Consider the following 22,811-nt stretch of genomic DNA (forward strand, 5'->3'; position numbering starts at 1 on the left):
TTGTTAAATTTTTTTCCCAGCAGATCTGCTACTCTTTTCAGCTCCATGACTTGAAGACAAAAAAACACCTGTCAGCTGAGAATGGATTCATAGAATCATAGAATGGCTTGAGTTGGAAAAGACCTTAAAGATCATCTAGTTTAAAATCCCCATGCCTTCTACTAAATCATCTTGCTCCAAGCCTTATTCAGCCTGGACTTGAACACTTCCAAGAATGGGGCACCCACACCCTATCTGGGCAATCTGTTCCAGTGACTCACCATCCTCACAGTAAAAAAAAAAAATAATCCTAATACCCAATCTCTTTCAATTTAAAGCCATTTCCCCTTGTCCTATCACTCCATGTCCTTATGAAAAGTCCCTCTCCTCTTGTAGTTCCTTTTAGGTACTGGAAAATTCTACAAGGTCTTTCCAGAGTCTTTTCTCCTCCGGGCTAAGCAGCTTGAATTCTCTTACCCTTGTTTTCCTGGGAGAGGTTCTCCAGACTCCTGATCATGTTTGTGGTCCTCCTTTGGACTCACTCCAGCAGGACACATCCTTCTTACACTGGGAGCCCCAATGCTTCAATCACTGTTCCTCATCCTAAACTACAGACTTTATGGGATTAAAAAAGTTTAACATCAAAAGACTGATTATAGTTTGCTCTATAATCTGGTCTGACTTCTTGCATTCAGACGTCTACAAGGTCTTACCAAATTATGTTGTGAGTAGTTTGGGCTGCCCAAAAAGGAAACAGGACTGAATGCTCCTTTTCCATTAACCTGTAGGCACACATCTTCCAGCTGAAGTACTTCTCATATGGATTTTATCGAAACCAGTTTCTGCCCTCAAAATATCGATTTGTTCAGTAGACAGAATTTTTTCCTAAAATGTCTCCAGGGAAAAATGCAGCTGAATATCAGTCTTACTGTGATTGGATTAATTCACTGGAATGCCATCAGCATTGAGGCAGGTGCCTTCCAGCCCTGAGACCAGCTGGAAGTGCTTTTTCTCTAAACTCCCAGGTGCCAAAAGGCAGTCAGTGAAAGCAATTTCAGACACAAAATTAATGAAGGTAACAACAGATGATATTGGGCAGAAGTGTTTGGCAAAACATCTGATTTCAAAAGGAATGGTAGCTTTAATCACATGGGTAATATGTTATGGTTGATGAAAGGGATGTTCATCCATGAGATCAATTCTTGTTCAGTGAGTTTAATACAATGTGTATCTTCATGTTCCCATTTGGATGAGGCACCCTGCCCATGTACCAGCTAGTGAGACATCATAGATAATTCTCCCAGACTTTTATTTTGCTCTTGCAGATGTCATAATGAAAATTATATTCAGAGTTATCGGAACATTTTTTAATTATGAGTTCTATTTGTTATAACAATGAAGTTAAAATAAAATCTTCTGAATGATGGAATCTCCAGAGTTTTCATTCAAGTAATTATTTAAAAGTACTATATGACAGGTAAAAATGTATTTACCAATGCTGGAAAAGTATAATTTCTTGTTAATATTTTTGTCTTTAGTAGGATTATATCTTCTTTATGTCAATTTATCATCTATGCTGTTTGGGGATCAAGATTAGGACATAGCTAGGAGGGTAGATTGCCACTATGATTTCTAGGTCCAGCTCAGAATCTACTTCTTTGCTGTCTGTATCTAGACATTCCTTACCAGCAGCTGTACAGGTAAATTGTCAAGGAACAATAACTTTGTTTCTTGATCTTTGTTACTGTGTTTTGGTTTCACCTTTTGAAGATCTATGCAAGCAACTGTCAATGAAATTGCTGTACTTACCTTCTTATGTTGACATATTTCCCAAATATATAGGTGCTTGTAACCATTTTTGCAATGCCTTTCCTCAAATTCATCCATCAAAGCTGATTAGATGATACATTTTTTGCATTGAGGGAGAAAAAGGCGTTCTAATATATCCTTTTTCTGATTATACAAGCTATCATTTAATATAATTAAATATTTTTTAATATTTATTTAAGGTTCTCTTTAATATTTTTCTAGAATAAATATAGTTTCTTCTTATTTCAAGTATTGTTATAATATTAAAATTTATTCATAACTTTGCTAGTGGCAAGATCAAGTTCAGTGGTAATTTGACTACACATCTGGATAAGTTGGCTTGTATAGTGAGGTTACTGTGAATTAACATTTAACCTAAATATTTATATTTTGTAATTACCATTTAGTTAAAAATGCAGTTTGTTATGTTTCAATCTGTTCTCTGTCTCTGGTTAAAACTGTATTGTTTCTCTTGTTACATGGCATCATCTAATGTTCTAGAAGAGTTGCAGCAGGCAAATCTTTTAACTCTTCATTATTCATTAGTTTCCATTCTGGTCCTTCTAGCTCCTGGGACCATCAAGTCATCACATGCTTGCACTTGAGAATCATTATTGTTGGCACAGGCTTGTCAAAGCATTAGAGTTGGCAAGGCACACAAAGGAGTGGTGTGTGGTATCACAAGTACACGCTGCTGCAAATCATCATCTTCCTGAGTTTTGTCCTTGTTATTTGCGTATGACAAGATTCTGTGTATGCAATCCTGTACCATTGTACAAGTATTTGCTGATGTTCTGCCCTTTATTGGGAAAGGACTATTTGCATATTCCTCTTTTTTTTCAGAAAATATTGCTTCCTGTGTAGGCATACATGACATGCAATCTCTAGTTATGATGATAAATGTTAGCACCAATCAGTTGAATCAGCAGTTTATATCCTGTTTAGCAATGCTGATTTATCAACGTAATTCAGCTTTCTAGAAAAAATGCAGGAAATAAAGGTGATATCTGCCATTTATAAAATCCTCTCCATCAGGACTAGTTTTGCAGCAACAGGGGCACATTTACATTTCTAGCAATCATTAATAAAATGCTTGTACAAGCATACTACAGAAACCTAGGAGAACTAAGCTAATCTCTCTGGTGCTCAATGAGCTGATTTCCCCATTTGCAAACATGAATCAGTTTTCTTAGCAGATGACATTTTATTCAAGGGAGGTTACCCTCTTACCTGAAGGCACTTTTATTTCCTTTTCTTTTTTCCCCTTCATTGTATAATATTCCATGAACATGGTGTGTAAAAATTAAACTCGAAATAGCCACTTCCTTCCTCTTCCACCCTCTTCAGCAGGAGAGGGACAAAGGCAGAGACCATGGGTTGAGATAACAATTTACTGAAAGCAGATACCAATGGACTAAGAAATGCCCAGTAATGGCAGCAATATCAATAACAGAAGTATGCAAGAGGAGCAGGTGCTTCACCCACAAAAAGGTGTTCACCGCCTCCACGTAGTTCTGTGTGGCAGCTGGGACAAAGACAAGATGCCAGCAGCTCCCACACACAGCACCGTGTGGTTTCCCCAGACAAAGACAGGATGGCAGGCTCTCCCCACAGCACTCTCTTTGTCCATCAACCAGGAACAGTAAAACAATGGACAACCCCCAAAAGCTAGATTGTCCACGTCGAGCCACACTGCTTCTTTGGATGCTGGACTTGATTCCGCACAGCTGTGGCTGGTACTGGTGTCGCACTTTTGACTGCTCCATCCAGGTCCACTTGGCTCCTTTCAGCTTGGCTCAGACTCTGCTGAGGTCTACATTTGGATCTACAATAACTCTGCAAAGGATTTCTGTTACTGGATTACTATATGCCCATTTAAATAAATGTGATTCCTTAATAGTCCTATTGCCTTAGATGAAAGTGTTTACCCAGGGATAATTCTGCTCTTTTATTTTTCCCAGGCTTCTGTACCCTAGTACAGTGACAAAAATTGAACATAAATACTTCCTAGAGATAGTAAAACAACTGAACAGAAGAAGATTACTTGCCATTTCTGGTGGCTTTCTTTTTCTCTGCAGTACATGAGACAGCAGTTTGCCTTCATTCAGCCTTCCAGCTCCCAGCTTCTGGACTCATATTTGGGATATATACATGGGATATATAGTGTTTCCTTTCCTAATTTTGTTTCAGCTTTCTAATAATATCCATCCTTTCTTACATAACTCTTAGTCATTCCCATTGATTTCATTACTGCTGTATTCCATTTTCTTAAATGAAAGTAAAGCTTATCATTCCTGCTTCTGTACTGACTTTAAGTTGAATGCACCATTACTTCCTTACACAGAAGCCCTTGAAAGCACTTCAGACTGATGTTTCTCATTTAATATACCACACCTCCTTTAAACTTAATATGGGCTTATGAAGTTACCTTTTACTGTCCTTCTGCAGAACTGTTCCTTTCAACATTTTTGTTTTAACTTCCTTTTTCTTTCATCTCACTATCTAGTGCTGATGACAAAATTTCCATGCAAATGTGTGGATTTTTGACTAAATTAACATTTTCAAAAAGTGTCATCTTTCTTGGAAAAATTTAATTCATCAACACATATGCCTGACCCTAAAACTTCTGTAATAAAATCCGTCTGTGTATTTTTCAGTTTTTCAGCAGTTCACCAAAATCTATCCACTACCCTGGTCTATTTGGCTCTTATTTTTTACTATAGTTGCTATTTTATAGTTCTTACTTGAATGATAAATATTATCTTATTTTTTATTTAAACATTTTATACTCTTTTATTTCAGAATTTCCCATCTAATTCATAGCTTATATTTCCCTAAAAACTCACTTTAAGTTCAGATCCAGTTGCTCACAAATTGGAAGCAGATATTCTAAAGATATTCTACAGAAAGATTTTTCAGAGATAGTCTAGGAAGTAGCTGCAGGTTTTTCGGACAGCATTCAAATATATATATATATATATGTGTGTGTATATATGTGTGTATATAAGTATATATAATATATATATATATGTGTGAGTTTTTTCTCTAGATCTACACACACATATGCACAGGGCCTGTTTATGTATGCATACACACAAACACCACACGCACAGTTATGATGTATCACCTGGTAGCTGTCCACAGTGTCTTCTGCTTTATAGGAACTTGAAACTTTTCCCTTTCATTCATCCTTTTTTGAAGACTGGCTTTTGGCCATCACCTTTTAGAAGTTCTGTAAAATAATTTTCTGTGAAAGAGTGACATCATACACCCCACAGGTATTTATTGCTGAGTTATAATCCTGCATATAGCTGTTTATGTCTCAGTCCTCCTGATCAGAGAGAGGCGAGTATAAACACCTGCAAAGAATTTTTAGAACAGTGCATAAATATGTATGCATTGAAAATTCAATAATGTGAAAAACAGAACTTTTGTATTTTGCAAAGAATTGTATGAACAATATGATTGCCATTCATCCAGATTTTTTTGCTAACTGAAAGTTATCAAAATAATTTCTTGTAACAAAAAGTAGGATGGCTTTCAATCCTGCAGAATGAAGTTAAGAAATTATGAAAAACCTTTCAATATGCAATTTTCAAATCAGCCATGAATAAACAGCTTTAGCCCTAAAATACAGAGGAATAATTCTCAGTTAAAAAGGGTTGTACTATCTTAATGCATATATGGATGGACTGTGTTGTGATCTTGCTTGCTTTATCATATTAAATAAGGGTTTTTTATAATGAGTATTTTCCTTATATTACCATATAGCTGTGCTATCTCAAATACTTTTTCCAAAATTTCAGTTCATTTCTTAACATTATCATTTTATTACCACTTTATAGAACATAATTTTCTCATTTTTCATCCTTGTCCCTCTCAAAGCAGAATATTGAATGCTGGTGTTTTTTGGGTTAAGTTCATTGCATGTCCCAAACTCTTACAGAGATGATTTTATGAAAAGTTAAATATTTTTAATGACTTAACTTTTTTCAGGATATTTCTTCATCTCTTAAAAGTGTCTTATTAATTGTCAAAGTGATGCAGAATGAGACTAACCATGATATACGTGATGCTTTAAAGAAAGACCTCTGAATATACCCTACATTCTGAGAATTGTTGGTATCTGAGATTCTGATAATTGAGAGATATCTTTTCCCATTTTTTAATTTTAATAAGTCCTTTATTTAAAAAGAAAATGAAGAGGAATGTTTTGGATTTTTGGTAATTTTGGTGTCATTAATTTTACACTTAAAACTGGATTTGTCTCATCTCACCTCACATGGCTGAGAAATCTGAGACTTCACCTTTCTGTAAGCAATGAAGAGAGGTAATGTTTTGCTTCATTGTTTCCAAGGAAATTCGAGCAATTAGGATACTAATTTAGGCCCTTTAAGTCACTAAAAATTCACAAAATATGGTTTTGAATTGTCTTGCTTATATCACGGATCTTTGCCCTAAAGCCGGCTCACACATAGAGAAATGCTTCTCATTACTGTGGACCTTTGAACTACTGAACAGAAAAATTTGCCATTCAATCTATGAACCTGAGCTAGGTGAAACTTGCTGATGTTTCTTGCTGCTACTGTTACTTCAGTGTTGCTCTCTCCTTTTTTTCTTAAGATCAATCAAATTATGTTTGATCCAAACCTGTAATAACTTGAAAAGCAAGTTTTTTACAGTCAGCAGGCTGCAAGCAGCTGGGCTGCTGAGAGGTGCTCCTCTTGATGTCGGATTTCTAATGTCAAATTTTCTCCCTTTTTCAGTCAGCAGTACAGGTCCTTATTTCCACCTTCATTGTGCAGTGAGTGCATGATATTCAGCACTACCAGGCTAAACAGAAAAGCTGACTAGGTCTATCTGGCAGATGTTCATTGTTCTTCCCTTGTGGGAATGGTTTTGAGAAATCAAGATGACAATATATCACAGCACCTCATATTACAATTTTTTCATGAAATTTAATAAAGTATTTACCTCAGACTTGCATGACAATTACATTATTCATTATCTCCTGACCAGTGAAGAGAAAGAGTCTTCTGTTTTGAATGGTATACTATAAACTGCCAGGTTCTGCACAATTTAAGTCGTTTAGATTTCTTTTAATTAGGAAAACAAACTCCATTCAGGGCATTATAACAATGCAATATATTTTTTATGAGTCTAAAATCAGACAGAGAGTAAATCCTGTCTCTGATAGGCTAAACCTAGATTCTTATAAACTTGAAGAAAAGACTTGAACTGGTTTTTTGAATAAAACTTATCTATTCTGAATTTTGGAAAAGATTGTCTAACCTAATATACTGAATGCTTGATTAAAAAAGTGCAAACTTAAAGCTATGGTTGATATATAGGCTTGAATTCACCTACATTTTCTGACTCTCTATTGATTTTAAAAGACTTTAAATAACTGTATCAGGGAGCTTATTTTGTGTCAGTCAAAGCAATTTGCATTAAAAACAGTACTTCAAGAAACCTCTCAATGAAAAATCCTGGCTGAAAAAATGCTTGAGAAGCGTATTCCTAGAAGCTAAAAGGGACTGGAGGGAATGACCAAAAGTATCTTTGGAGTAGGAGAGTTTTCAAAAAGTGAATGTACAGGCATTCTCTTCAAAACACTCTCTGTAAAACATTCACAAAAATATGCCACCTTTAACTTGGGCAGAAAAATTCAATGAAGTTTTCTGATTGCTTTGTGTATGTTTAAAAGGTTTCCTCTTTTCCTTTGTAGTAAACGTTCTCTAACCATGAAGAAACTCCAGTGTTTTAGCCATTGAATCCTCTTTTATAACACAAACCACAGGGGGCCTGCCTCAGTGTAGGAAGCTGAGACTCGAGCAAACTTCTGAGTTTCAGCCTTGGCTAACATAATGATTTTCTCTTTTTCTGTTACCTGGAGCTGTTTTGTTACATGAAGATATGAAAAAGTCCAGCTAGAGATTTACCCAGTAATTTAAGATATATAAGTCTTTGAGAAAATAGTATTCTCTTGGAGGTATTCTCAACTTTTATGAAGAGAAATTGATGGGGAATACATCATAGAGATTTACTCCCTTAGGCCTTATTGCTCTGTGTAATGTGTAAGATGTGTGATTTTAAACAGAGGATTTTACATCACTGACTTTTAAGATTTCCTAATTTAATTTTTCAGCAGGTGGTTTATAGAGCTAAAGTATTTAGAAAATCTTTTTAAAAGTAAATGTTGCTGGTAGGATGTTCAAGCTATATGAAGATGAAACTTCTCTACATGACAGCAATGCATGGAATGTGTCCTGTTGCACTGAGAAAAGCAAAGTTTTTTTATTGACTGCTTGATGACTTATGGTGACTTTCAATTTTTTGTTCTTTGATTTTTTTTCCAGCTTTCATTTGCAGCAACAACTCCAGAGTTGGCTGATAAGAAAAAATATCCTTATTTCTTCCGGACAGTGCCATCTGATAATGCAGTGAATCCAGCAATTTTGAAGTTACTCAAACATTATCATTGGAAGAGAGTAGGAACTTTAACCCAGGATGTACAAAGGTTCTCTGAGGTAAGATTTGCATAATTTCTAGTATGATAATGCATAATTTCTAGTATGATGAGAGATACCAATATCAAATTTCTAAGGGGTTAGTTCCTTTATTAACAGCAATTCAGGAAAAAGAAACAGTCCCACTGTTTCAGTCCTGTTTGCCTTTCTCATAGTAGGTCACATTTGCTGTACTGAATAAGCTCAATTCCCTTCGGGGGTTTATTTGAGTGTCTGTAATGAAAGCTACTTTTGCATGTCTGTTTTTTACACAGAAGATCATTGCACCCCAGTGCAAAGGTTCCTTTATACTCTGATTTGCAAAAACATATGTTTCTGAGGGAGGTTTGTATTCTGACTCTGGTTCATTTAAAAGGTTGAATAAATCCAATTTCATCATGTTCCTTTTGTGCTCTGACTTATTACAAGCATCAATCTTAACACTGAGGAACAAAATCTGGTAAGTCTGTGGCTGAAAATATTAGAGGAGCTTACTGAGACAAAAATGTCAGAAGCCCTAGAACTAATAAGATCACATAGCTTGCACCCCACAGATCTTTCAAGTTTCACCCTGAGAAACATTTTGGTCATAAAAATTGCACTAAAGTATGGACTAAATGGCTTTAAGCATGGTCTTAACAATTGAATAAAAGAAAACATAAATGGAACGAATCAGAGCAAGACAAGGAAAAGTGTTGGCCCATTAATTATCAGAGAGGTAAAACCAACAAAACCATGCCTGATTGTTTGGTTATTGTGAGTTTTTTTCTTCTTCAGCATTGATTTTAAAGAAGGCTGACTGCGCTCTGAAGACAAGCATAATTAAAACTAGGGAAGAGGGATAAGAGCAGGTTAGAGTCATCTTAGATGAGTCAGATATTTTCAAATTGTCTGGCACAATTAATTCACAATGGAATACTTCAGAAATCTTAGACTCTTCCCTATGAGCTTTGAGAATTAAAGGATAAAAAATAAATGAATTGTGGGGGGAGGGAAGAAACCTTTGTGTCTGTCTTTCCAGAAAACACACAAAGGCCCTGGGAATTATAAACCATTCAGGTTAAATTTGATTCCTGGAAAGACACTTGAACAAATAATCTGTTTGGAATCACAAAGGAGATAAAAAGATGTCAAACAATGGTGAAAATGGATTTTTCAAGAATAAATCATGTTTTCCATCTATGACAAGGTAACAGGTCTCAAGGAGGTGTGATAGGTGATGTGCGAAATTTCATGACTTATAAAATGTTAAAAGTGTTCCTAAAGAAAAGTAGGGAAACTTAATCTTGGTGTAAGAGCACTCTTACTGTAAGAGTAGTCTAGTCTCTTAACCAATATTCCTTCTAAAAAAGTTAATTGACATCATGTCAGTTGCATATTTTTTTTAATACAAATGCTGAAGCAAAAAGTCACGAAAAAGTATGGTATGCTTTACCCTTCTCTGTCTTGGAAATAATTTTAGTGAGTAGTTATCAGTGGTATACTGTCAAAAAAGACGGATGAGATTCTGTCAAGTGGCATTCTCTAGAAACAGTTAAGATTTTCTCTAGATAGTATGATAAAGAAAATGTTTATTAAATTGCAGTTGATACCTACTTGGGAAAAGCTGCAAGTACTTTGCTGAGGACAGGACTGAGTTTTAGAATGATATTGATACTGGCTTAACTCCAGCCAGGTGCCAAGCACCACACAGCCGCTTGGTCATTCCCGTGCAAGCAGGTTTGGGGACAGAATCTGAAGGGCAAAAACCAGAAAACTCAGGGGCTGAGATAAAGACAGACTCATAGGGAGAGCAAAAGCAAAAAGCAAAAGCTGTGTACACAAGCAAAGTAAAACAAGGAATTAATTCATTGCTTCCCATAGGCAGGCAGGTGTTCAGCTATGTCCAGGAGAGCTGGGCTCCATCACACATAACAGTTACTTAGGAGGTCAAACACTACCACTCCAAATGTCCCCCTTCCTCCTTCTTCCCCCACTTTATATACTGAGTGTGATGTCATATGGTCTGGAATATCTCTCTGACTTTTTTTTTAAACTGACAAAATCGAGTAAGATCTAAAACTTCTCTCTCTGTTGTAAAATGCCAGTGAACTTGGGATGTGAATGGTCTTGTCTATAATGAAAATGCATTACAAGCCATTAGATCAGAAGTAACTGAATGTCTTCTCTTACTCTCATGCAAAATAAAATAAGTGGAAACAAATTAATGGGGTCTTTAGAGAAGCCTGTGTAATAATCAGGTGGTTTTACTCTTAGCAGTGAGACAGAGCAGTTCTCTCATGTAACTTTTCTTTAAAAAGTCTTTTTTCTGTTTTTCTTTTTCTGTTGCATCTTTTCTGTATTTTTCTTTTTATTTTTGGATTTCTTCAGGTTTTTTTGACTGAATTCTTTTGGGATTTTCTCTCGTGGGGAGTCTTGCTTATTTCAGTTCTTCTGATTAGAAGAAAACTTTCGAGTTTGTTAGAATTTTGTTTCTTGTGTTTATTAACAGGTGATTACAAAACTTAACAGGTTTCTCCAGGCTGGCTACATAAAGTTAATCTTTGCAATTTGGTACATTTCTTTCTTCTGATGGTACAAACAAGGCTTCGTGGCACACTTCGTGTTTGATGTACAAAATGGTCTTGAACGACGCAGTTCTTTTATCTTTATACCTATTTTTACCCAATTAACAATAGACACGTATATTATTTTTCTTAATGACTCAATGACCCATCACCTCTGTGATGCACTGTGGCATTTTCTATCTAATTACTTATTATTACCTAAAAACCTCTAGGAAAAGAACATGAAGAAGAAAGAAGAAGGGATAAGGAACAACACTTTAAATTTTCTATCTTGTCTCCTATTCTCTAAACTAACTTTTTCACCCAGTGATTTAAAAAAACTTTTTAATCTACACACTTACACTTTTAGCTTTTTTCATCTAACTTTAACATTTGTTTTCATGTATCACCATGAAAACATGCTCATGAATTTCATATTATATGAAATTCAGTGTTTTTCTAGATCTTATAACTAAGTATCAGAAACAGGGACACACACTCTGTATTCCAGACTCCAACATCTCATTTTTTCATCTCCCATAAAGACTGTTTCAGTTTGACATATTTATTTCTCTTTTTTGAATCTAGAGCAGTTTGGATATCTATCTAAATTTCCTCCACTGGTCCTTCCACCTAAACACATGGGGGGATAGATGCTCATTCTTGCATAGGGACTTCATACCCATGCAGTTTCATCAACAGGAACCCTAGCTGCATCTCTTTACCTGCCCTCTAACTTCAGGGGGTTTTGGGCTGATGACTTTTTTTTCATTAGCTAGATCACTGTCTCCTGTCCCCCAGCAATTTATATTTGATCTGATCTCCTGAATAATTAAAGCTCACCTAACTTGTCTGCAGGTTAGCTGCCCCTTAAAGTCATCATTAAAGAGATCACAGAGGATTTCTTGCTTCTTTTTCAGTTGTTTCCTTTGGGAATCCTTTCCACCGAGGCTTTGGGTTATCAAAGTTTTGGGTTACCATTTCCTTTTGCTTGGGGAAAAATCTTCTCTTTCTTATTAAAAAATGTCTTATCTTCCTTATTCTCCAGATCACAGAGAGGGTATGTAGAGAGATAAAGGGTAGGTAGAGAGAATGGAGAACTTTATGTCAATATGCTTTCAGTTCTTAAAGCACGTGGGCAATATCTATACATTGTACACTGCTAGCGTGGCTTGAGACTCCCTTTCTTGGCATTATACTGATTCAAGGATTATGGCTTTTCAAGTGACCTGTATTCTATGCCTGCCAATAGTTGAGCTCCCTGTTGGCATCAATTGTGAGTTCTTCAGGTCTGTTTGTACAACCATAAATAATTTTTTCCATTGCATTAATGTTTAAATTGTGTAAGTTGACTTGGTATAAGTGTAATGCACATACTTCATCAGTTCTGTTACTTAACTAGGACAAATTCATACCTACTGTGCTTCTGTGTCCTAGATTTTGTGGATTGCTGCCATGTTTTCATCCTTTGGGAGAAGATTCTGTTTCAAAAGTTAATTCTGGGGCAAAGATTTATAAATGAGGTTACAAAATATTTTCAGGATTTCCAGCTCAAAGAGTTTTCTGTGGTATATAACTGTAGGGTAATTTAGGTTGGAAGAGATCTTGGGAGGTCTCTCATCCAACCTGCTGCTTAAAGCCAGGCTAGCTTTAATGTTGATCAGCCCTGAAGAGTTATAGCTGTTTGTCCTAGTTCCAGGCAGGGAGGGTTAATTTTTGCAGTATCCAGGAGGGGACATCTCCAGGAACCAGAAGTTATTCCATACCACCTCACCTCACTGCTGAGGTTTGGGGGAAGGGGGTCTCTTCCAGAGAAGGGATCCCTTCCAGCTCAGCATAGTGTAGTGGAGGGCGCAATTGGGAATTGTTTTCTTATGAATTGTTCACATCTTTCTTGTACCCTCTGTCATTAGTATTGCTGCTGTTAGAGTTCCTTCTCTTATCTCAACCAGTGGTTGGTGCCCCAAGTTTTACTGCTGCCTGGCAGTACCTGTTTGGATTGTATTTTGAATTAGGCAAACCAAGCAGTATTCCTGTAGTTGGTTTGCTATATTGCATGCTTCAGTGGGAAGAGTCATGAAAACAAAAGTTATATATATATATTAGTAAGTTAAAACTTTTGGAAGCCACCAGTATTGAGGAAGTTTTAAAGGCTACAGAATATAACTGGAAAAAAAAAAATATACTCATATAGTGGTTTTCAGATAATGCTTTATTTGCTTATGAGTAATTATAGTTTCAGTGTTCTTCTGTTATTTCCTCCATATTTTTAATTTTATTTATATACCTTTTTATTCATAGTATGTTTCAAACTGGAAGTTGGCCCTTGATTGCAGTGGTACAGTAAGAGGACTTCCTTCTTTTGTGATATAGACTAGCTTCAGTTACTTCTTTTTGCAAACACTTCATGTTGAAATTCAGTGAAACTGCATTTTAACTTTGCATTTGATAGCATATTCATGGTATTTCTAGATTAAAAAAAAATAGGTATACATTTTCCTCCCACTGAATATCTTGTCTGGGATTGTTTTTAAAATAAGTTAAATTCTGTTCATCTCAAGTGAATCTTTGTTTTTCCCTACTTCTTAATAGTCATATCTTTATGTGATTTCTCTGCTTCTTCATGGAAATATTGAGAACTCCTAATGTAATTTTATAAGTGTAGGTGGCATTTCAAAAAGGCAGAAGAAATGAGAAGTGTGCAGTATGATAATGAAATAGATTAACAATATCAAGATAAAATACTCTCTCTTGTGACTGTCACAGTCTTCATTGAGTTCAATACCTCAAAACATGTCGATGACAGAAACTTAAGAGAAACAAACCTTGCAAGTGGACAAAAAGACATTTTTTCTGAGGAACATGACGAACACTAAGGATTTCTTTCGATTATGTTGCATTTTGCACACTGACAGTGCAACATCTGCGAAAATCAGCAAGCCATCAGGGTCCATTTGACCTAACTTTAAAAAATTTAGTGTCTCTAAATTCCAAGTCTCATCCCAGAAAATGTAATACTGGAAAAAAAAATTGTTCCCACGAAAAGTCTTCTCAACACAGTATATGTCTGTTGCTGTAGAGAAAGCAGGGTAGAAGTATTCTTAACTATAATTTTATTTATTGTAGCCTTCCTTTTTACTCTGCAGCCTGTAAACTCGCATCTGAGTTAGGGGTCAGTTCTGATAAGAATTCACTGGATAAGCAGAGGCAATGAACGAGTTATTGTGGGACTAAGAGGACTTAGGGAAAATAAATGAGATCGCAGTTGACCTTTTAAATTTCAGCCAGAAAACAAGCTTGAGACACCAGATTTGGATGACTGTAGGTATATATTATGTAGGCTTCAAGGTGTGATTACGCTTTTTGACTTCTAAGGTTTGGCTTCTGAGGATCAAACAAAAGAGCAGAGCTTTCCAGCCTCCATCACAGTTGCCAAGAAGTTTTAGGGCAGCAAGAAAAACATTACTTTTTTGTCCATGAATGATCTTGAAAGCCTCAGCTACAACCAAATAACATAAATGTTTAATCTGGGAGCTCTGAATAGTACACAGCAATTTCATCCTAGAAGGAGTGCTCTAGCTTCAACTTTGAAGAGAAAAAAGGAAAGGCAGAAGATTAGAGAGACACAGAAGGCAGTGAAAGGAAAATATGGGAAAAAGCATGAAGAGAAGATATTGAGAGCAGAAAAACAGACATTATAAATGTAATTGTTTAAATATAAAATGCTTAAAATCTATCTCTTCCTAATGCTTATTTTTCAAGGTGTTGTGTGTCTGAGATCTTTCATGTTCCCTTACTCCCAATTCCTGGCTGATTTCTAAAGGAAAATTTTAGGAATGATTTAATTCAAGCTTTCTTGACCTTGCAGAGAAGAATGGATTCCTCTATTCTGTTTTATATCTATGCTTTCCTATAATTCAAGGTGATACATTAAGATCTTCACAGAAAGGAAGTCTTTGAAAGTGACGTTTGCTAATTAAAGGGAAACTGAAGTACTAGATCTCGTATGATTCTTCTGGGTCCTGGTAAATATTTAGAAGCCATGAGACCATGGCAAGGTCATAAGACTATGATATCAGAAATGGGAATAAATCAGAGAGAATCTTAGCCCAGGTTTGTCCCTCTTCATTGGAAATGGTCTGTGTGCATTCAGCTACAGACCAGGGGGTCATTTTAGGTGAGAATTGTAAATAGTAGAAATGACTATGTACAGGCAGTACAAACTTTTAGTATCTTTGCAGATGAAGACTGCACAGCCTCCCTGGGTAACTTGTGCCAGTGGTTGGTGATCCTCACAGTCACAAAGCATTTCCTGATGTCCAGATGGTACTTCCTAGGTTTCAGTTTATGTCCTTTGACTCTGATCTCATCACTGGGCACCATTGAAATGAGCTGTGCTCCATTCTCTTTACCTTCATGGTCCTTCTGTGGTCTCTTTCCAGTGTGTCCATATCTCTTGTATTGAGAAGCCAAGAACTGAACCTGCCACTCCATGTATGAGCTCAGCAGTATGGGCTCTCCTAAGCAGAGGAGAAGGATCACCTCCCCTGACACTCTGTGACAACATTCCTTCATGAAACCCAGAATACTATCAGCTCCATTTGCCACAAGGGCCCATTGGTGCCACATCTTCAACCTGTTGTCTACCAGGGCCATTTCCACCAAGCTGTTTTCCATTGGGCAGATCCAGCATATATTGCTGCAGTTTGTTCCTCCCCAGCCCAGGACGTTGCACTTCCCCTTGCTGAACGTGAGGTTCAACAGCCCATGGCAGTATGACCCTGTTGTGTATCAGTCACTCATCCCAGTTATGTGCCATCAGCAGCCTTACCCTCTGCCCCGTCATCTGAATCATTAATGAAGATGTTGAACAGGAGCCAGCACTGACCCCTGGGGTACAACTCTACCTTCTGGGCTTCACCTAGACCTCATGCCACTGGGCACAGCCATTTGAGACACTTTTCAATTTACCTCACTCTCTGCTTGTCCAGCTCATACTCTTAACTCCATATTACGGAACAATGTCAAAAGTCTTGCTGAAGTCTGGGTAGATGTTCCATCACCTTCCTAAGGATTGAGGTGAGGTTGACTGGCCTGTAGTTCCCTGACATTTCCTTTCCTCCAGTCTTCAGGCACTTCTCCCAGTCACCATGATTGTTTGAGTATTAACACAATCCAGTATCACCTACATTGGTGTGCTCAATAGCTGTTTGCCCACAAAATCTCAGTTGGCTCATTATCCATCCCTAGGAAGAGCTCCATATAGTCCAGCTGTTCTGCCTCATAAAAGGAAACCACCTCCTCTTTTTCCTCTCCTGCTTCCAAAGGAGCCTGTATTCCATTGCATCACTCAAGTTACACGATCCATCCCACCTTTATCTTTGAGCCCCATAAAATGGTAGCCCCACCTCAGCTCAGTGGTACCAAAGTCACTGTGTTTATTCTCCATGCTGCATGCATTTGTGTACAGGCGCTGCAGAGGGCAACCCCACATGCTGATTTCCCAAAATGATGGGAAGATTTCTCTGTAATGGTGCCTTGTAGGTACATCCTTGCTTACATTTACCCTGCTTAGGCTGCTTAAGCTTTATTTTGCTGATTTTGTGATCCCTTTTGGTCATGTCACTCCAGGCCCTGTGCTTATCAACTCTCCCTGCCCTTCACTCTCCACTGTCATTCTTCATTTAAAGTACCTCTTTATGCCTCTTTACCAGGTCAGCCATTCTGCTGGCAAAGATAACTTTGTCCCACTCAGTGAGAAGGATCCCATCTCTCAAATGTTGACCCACAAACAGGGTTCCATAGTTTTGGAAATCAAAACCCTCTCACCACAACCAGCTCCACAGCCAGTTGTGGATATGTATTACCAGCTGCCTCCTCCTCACAGCCTTTCCCCTCACCAGCAGGAGTAAGGACAAGACCACGTGGACCCCTATGCCCCTGGCTACTGCCCATAGAGCTTGAAGCCACTTTTTATACTCTCCAGGAAGCATTATTTGTGTGCACATGGAAGAACAGCAGGGAGTAATAGTAAGTGTCAGGAAAGCTTTGTCACCCTCTCATCATTATCCTGGATCCAGGTACCCAGAAAGCAGCAAACCTCCCTAGATCATAGGTCAGGTCCACAGATGAGTTCCTCTGTTCTCCACAGCAAGGAGCCACCCACTACTGTTTCTTGTTACTCCTTCCTAGTGGTCTTGCAAGATTTAAGGTTAGGTTTAGGGGTCCCAGATATTTTACTTGAAAGCACATTTCAGTCATCTTCAGGATTCATTATGCTACTGGGAGGGTAGTGAATCTGTCATATTTGTAAACCTTTTTGTGAATCAGGAGTTTTTTCTTGGTGCCAGAGATCATTGACTTGGCATGGACAGCTTGAATCTCTACTTCAGCTTGGGGTCCAGGGATGTTGAAACTGTAGTGTCTCTAAGAAGTCAGTCTGTCTGTCTGTATCTCTTCTTTCCTGCTGCTGTGTAGCCTTTGTGTCACTACCACATTTGAGACTGTTTATGCTGATTTGAACACAGTTGTGTGCCTCTCTCTCTTACACCTCTCATTTTTTCTGTTTTTTGTGCCTTCCTACACAAGCTTCTGTGCTTGGCTGTCCCTTGGAGTGTGCTCTGGGCTTGGCTCTTACAGAGGCTTCTCCTGAGCACCAGCTGAAAGGATCCTTGACCTTCTGTAATTAGAAGGTAGCTGCAAGAGGGCTCTAAGCACCTTGGATCAAGGGCACCCAAGAACCAAGGTTCATTAGAATTTGCTAGAGCATTTTGGAGCCACACTGGCATGGCTTTCCTTTTCTCATCCTTGCCTGGCAGTAGCAGGCACCTTCAAGTTTCTCAGAGGATTCCTGACTTTTCTCATTAGCTTGGACCTTGTGCCCAGAGGACCACAAAGGAAAGACCATTGACTGCTGCACAGACTGCCATGTCTGGGACACACAAAAAGCAAAGTCTCCATGGAGATAATAAAAAGAGAGGCAGAGGGCAGGAAAAATAAATCAAAACATAGTTTTATTAAAGGAAAATTATGTCAGAGATGGTAAGCTAATTGATTTCGTAGAACTATTAGAGTGGATTTTAATGCTTGGCTGAGTTTTATTTTGGTTGGTACAGTGCCCTGCAGGACCTGGGCAGAACAGGGAAGATTGGATGAGTGCAGGGAGTTCTAAGCCAGTTCAGAAGCACAGCCAGAGGGAAGACTGTAGCAAACAGCAGTATTTTCAGGATAAAGAAGTTCATAGTGACTTTCTTTTTAAAGGAATAGCCCTGGGACCAATTTTTTTTAATTGTATAAATTCATTACTTTAGGGAGAACAGCTTACAAACTTGTGAAAGTTGTAGATGACACAGGGAATAAAGAAATTCCCATTACAAAAAAGAAACAGATCATCACAAGGGTTGTTCTGTATGATCTTGTTAACAGGAATCAGAAAATGAAGTGTAGTAGGCTTTACATGTGGTAAGCTTTCTAGATACACCAGGATTTTAATTAAACAGATTCCAGCTGCTGCAGAACCATAAGACATTGGTGATGGTTTCAAATGCTCTCATTTTAACTCTCTTCCTTTGGATCTTTATAGCTGTAGCCTTAAATATTTTATTGCAGATTTAAATTTTAGTTCTGTAAAATGTTTTGCAGCCTACAGCATATGAAGAGACTTCCCATGTGTGTACATTTCAAATCTGTGTATCAACTCATTGGTTCTACCATGCAGTCCTTTTCAGTGATAAAGTCTTGTGGATTTTAGACAAACCCCATTCTTAACAAGAACCTTCTTTCCTTGTTCTTTCTTAGATCCAGTCAATCAGAATTGTAGGTTCCTTCTGCAAGTGAAAATTTTTGATTTGCCTAATCAGTGTTCCATCACCTTACAGAGAACTTACTTAAGAAATATGTATTATTTTGTTTTGTTAGAAAATACAGAATTAATCAAACTCTGATTATAGAAAATTTTATGATAATAATCTACTATTATGATACTGAAGCTACACTTGAAGGTGTTTTAATTTTTGCCAAATGACTTTTTTTTAGTCTAGATCAGACAAGCTACTTGGGCATTGTATTAATATTACCTGGCTGAATGAATGTGTGAGGACTTCCAGCACACACATTTCTAAACTTTGACTGGAATCAATACTGTCAGAAAGAACTTGAGATCAAACCTTTCTGTAAATGTCAAAAGCTAAATCACATACATGTTAAATAGGAGTTAAATTCACTAAAACTGTTGCAGTGGCTGTCTTAACTTCTCCAGAGCTCTTTGCAATTGCTGTGAAGAAACTTTCCAGAGATTTATAAAGCTAGGTCTGTAAAAAGCATATAGGCTTCTTATCCCTAGCTTCAAAACCTGTGGAGTTTTGTAGTTCTTCCTCCTGGCACAATTGATGGGATAGTGGATAAATCATTTTTTTGGGTGCATTCCTAAAACCAGAGGCAGAGATGACAGCACACAGACCAATGAGCTAGTAAAGGTAACCAAGAGTCAGCACTGACATTTCTGTGTATTATAAATGCTGCCATTTATCTAGGAAGTTAAAGCCTTTCTCTGGGGCTATAGGGATGTACTTCCGTTCATGCAGAATTCACATCCCCAAATAAATTTCTGGACTCCAGAGTGCTACTGTCTGTACTTCGAAGGCTGAATGGTGGTCAGTGATTTCTCTCAGAAAGCTGTTTCTGCAGATATTTTTGCTTTAGTTTCTTATTCAAGAGCATGTCAAGGAAGTGGAAACTCTTTTTCCATTCTCTTCTCTTTGAATCCTCTGAAACGAATTCAAACTCACATCAGCCCACTACCAGGATGAGGACCTAATCATCAGAATGGCAGACATCTGCTAACTTTTTTTGGCAGTAACTCCAAGTACTTTTGCTACTGTAATAAATGGGAGTATAACACATTTCAGAAGGGTACAGTGTAGGTGGAAAATGAGGAATATGTCCAGGTACTCTCAAACAGATGCATAAAAAGAAGTACTTATGTTTGCTCTGCACTGCTCTGAGGGAGGAAGGTGGGTGGTGAATCCCTGTATTTCATTCTGCAAATTACACATCTACTAAAGGGAGCAGGAGTACAGAACCAAATTAGACAGTGTTGTAGAGAACATGTTGCTTACAAAACTTTTTTTGGAGTAGAACCTGTATATGGACATTGAGCTGGCAGTGCTTGGGTGATAAGAAATGAGCAGATGTTGGTTTTCCTTTTGCAGATACTGTTCTAGTAATTCCTTAGTTAATAATGTAGCATGAGCAGGAGTGCCTTTGCTTCGCCTTTGTTTGCCATGTGGAGACATAGTGGAGATTTGTTCTCACATGTTTTACATCCCCAGTCTGGACAGGGGTTGCTAAGAGAAATTCAAACCAACTTCACCATGACAGAGAAGACCATATATGGCATTAGCAGGTCCTAACAGGCACCAAAGCTTCTTTAATAATGCTCTGTGATCAAGTGCAAATTTCCAGACAGGACAAACAGATGTCAAGTACTACAGTAATCTGTTAATCCATCTCAATTGCATACTCAGGTTGCAGATACTTTTCCTAATAAGTAAATAAACAGTAATATTTAGAAAAACGCATCAGTCAAAGTGTATGTGTGGGAATCAAGAGGCCATGGCTTTGCAGTTATCAGGAGTGGTGCTTTGCATGGTGATCACTGAAACCATGGATTCCTACAGAAGCAGGAATCCATCCACAAAACAAATGTCCTATTCAAGGTAGAGCCATACACCCCCATAGTTCCTCTTGCCTTCAAGGAAGGACACAACAAAGTGCTTGTTTGCCGTCACTAAGAAGGAAGCAGGAATGTTTTCCACAGCCCTTACTTGGCCCACATTCCCCCCTTGCTTTGTGCTGAACTCCTCTGAATCTTGTCATGTCTCCAGCTTGAAAACTTCCCTCCTGTGACCCTTCTGCTTCTTGAGGGTGCATGTAGTAGAGGTATGCTTTACCGTGCCCTTTGTGTAAAGTGATTCTGTAGAGGAGAAACTAATTTTATACAGAATGAGTGCAGAATCCAGCTGCATCATCTATGCCAATGAAAGACATAGCCTTTCATTTCCTTCAAGTCATTTTCATCACTGCCTGGCTTCATCAAGGATTGTCCACATGTCTTTTCAAGACGTCTTCACTAAGACTATAAAACTATAAAACTATAAAACTATATTGGCACTAAAATCACTAGCTGGAAGGTATAAGAGGGTGGGATCTGTTTCAAAATGAAACAAATTCTATAAATTTTGATTTTCATTATATGGTTTTCTATTTAGTCCTGATAATCATGTTAGAATTCATAGGAGTTCAGAGACTCTTAGGCTAGGGTGGATCCAAATCGCCATGCTCATGCAGTGTGTTGCATGCAGAGTTCCCAGCTCTGATATGTTTCCCTGTCTGTACTGAAAAGTTATATTCCTCACAGTACCAGAGATTGCAGGGCTATCATTGAAGTGATATTCCCCGAAGAAGAGGAGGAGGAAAAGATATGAATTACCTTTTGATTATGGTACACTGCACTGTAGCCTTTAGCTCTTATTTTGTTTTCCAGTCATTTTCGTCATTCTAGCTTTAGCTTTATTTGTTTAATTTCAGGCTGTATGATGTTCTGATGCACTAGCAAACTAACTTGCCTACAGCCTAGTAAAAATCTCATGTTTTGCCTCTGTCAGGTCTAATGATTGCAAAAGTGTTTACTCTTGCACTGGTGGAACAGACAAGTGCTCTGTGGTACCCTTGTCAGTCTTCTGCAATCTGTCCTGAGGTTTTCTCCCAGAACAGCTTTGCTTTGCTTGTCTAGCTTGGTGAAATGAAAACCATGGTATGAAGTTTTCTGTGGTGTGTATCATCAGCAGTGGTCTCATGGATGGTTTTGTTTATATGAATACTGGACACTTTAGGATGAATGCAAAGGTGAAAAGCAAGAAGTTCTCAACACTGTTTCTCCTGGAAACTAGCTATTTTGAGCTCTTCTCTTAATGTTACTTATTGTTTGTGCTGCTCTACAAATACAAAACTAATGAAATTCCCCTACCCTGACTGCCTTGTTTAGCTTAAATTTTGTGTCCCTAAAATGCTCTGCATAATTTGTTTAATTGTTTCCATATAAAATACTTTCTTAAATTTACCCATGATTGAGACTTTCTTCTTCTGGCAAGATTCATGTATTTTGTTGACCAACACCCTTTGGCAAATTTTTGACTCAAAAAAAGGGCAAAGATAAATTCTGAATGGTCTTGATAAAACAAACTACTAGTTTCAAAACTGGTCTTTTTAAATATTTACTGTACTAACAGGGTGTGACCCATGTCAAGTTTCATTTTTTCAGATGACTGAGGACATGCCTGCATAGCTGATGCCTCAGGGCCAGAATGCTGCCTTGGCTTTCAGGAATTGCTCTGTGTTTGGGATTCATTTTGTGTAGCGTTAACCACAGGGGACAGAGATCTATATCTGAGTGAGATGATGGGTGGGGGGATCAAGAGCACAAGATGCAGGGTGATGGGCGCAAGAGAGACTACACGAGCAATAAAACATGGTGAAGGGACACCTGCCTCAAATGCCTATAGTCCCTTACTGAAAAATACAGAAGAGCACTTCTATGTTGTGACAGCTATTCTCATTGATCAGAGTTCAGTGAAAGTAATCAGGCAGCCTGAAAAATGGAACATACTGAGGGTTGAATACAGGCTGCACATATTTGCAAAAGAAAAAAAATGGTTACTTGAAAGTAAATTGATTAATTTTTATTTCTCTTACGGAAACATCACTTCTGCTGAATGAATATTAAGCAGTCTGTGGTAATTCATGATGAAGAATGTGATTTGCATTTGCTAAAAAGCAACCTTAAGCAAGGCTCACAGATCTTTTGAATCTGTGGTAGAAATTCTATGCCAATTTAAAATAAAGCAGTAGACAAGAACTGAATGAACATTCGTTTTCAATTATTATAATCAAAGACCTCTTTCCTGTAAAA

The 22,811-nt window shown here is 37.7% G+C and overlaps 1 protein-coding gene across 1 annotated transcript in view; it reads left to right on the forward strand.

Moving 5' to 3' along the window:
• The window catches only part of GABBR2 (gamma-aminobutyric acid type B receptor subunit 2), a 466,358-nt gene that overhangs the window by 176,489 nt on the left and 267,058 nt on the right, over positions 1 to 22,811 (forward strand). Inside the window, exon 3 of the mRNA XM_058831970.1 lies at positions 8,148 to 8,318. Within this exon, the coding sequence (XP_058687953.1) occupies positions 8,148 to 8,318 (171 nt within the window). The remainder of the gene's footprint in view (positions 1 to 8,147; positions 8,319 to 22,811) is intronic.

Source organism: Poecile atricapillus, chromosome 2 (genome assembly GCF_030490865.1).
Source record: "Poecile atricapillus isolate bPoeAtr1 chromosome 2, bPoeAtr1.hap1, whole genome shotgun sequence".
Lineage (NCBI taxonomy): Eukaryota > Metazoa > Chordata > Aves > Passeriformes > Paridae > Poecile > Poecile atricapillus.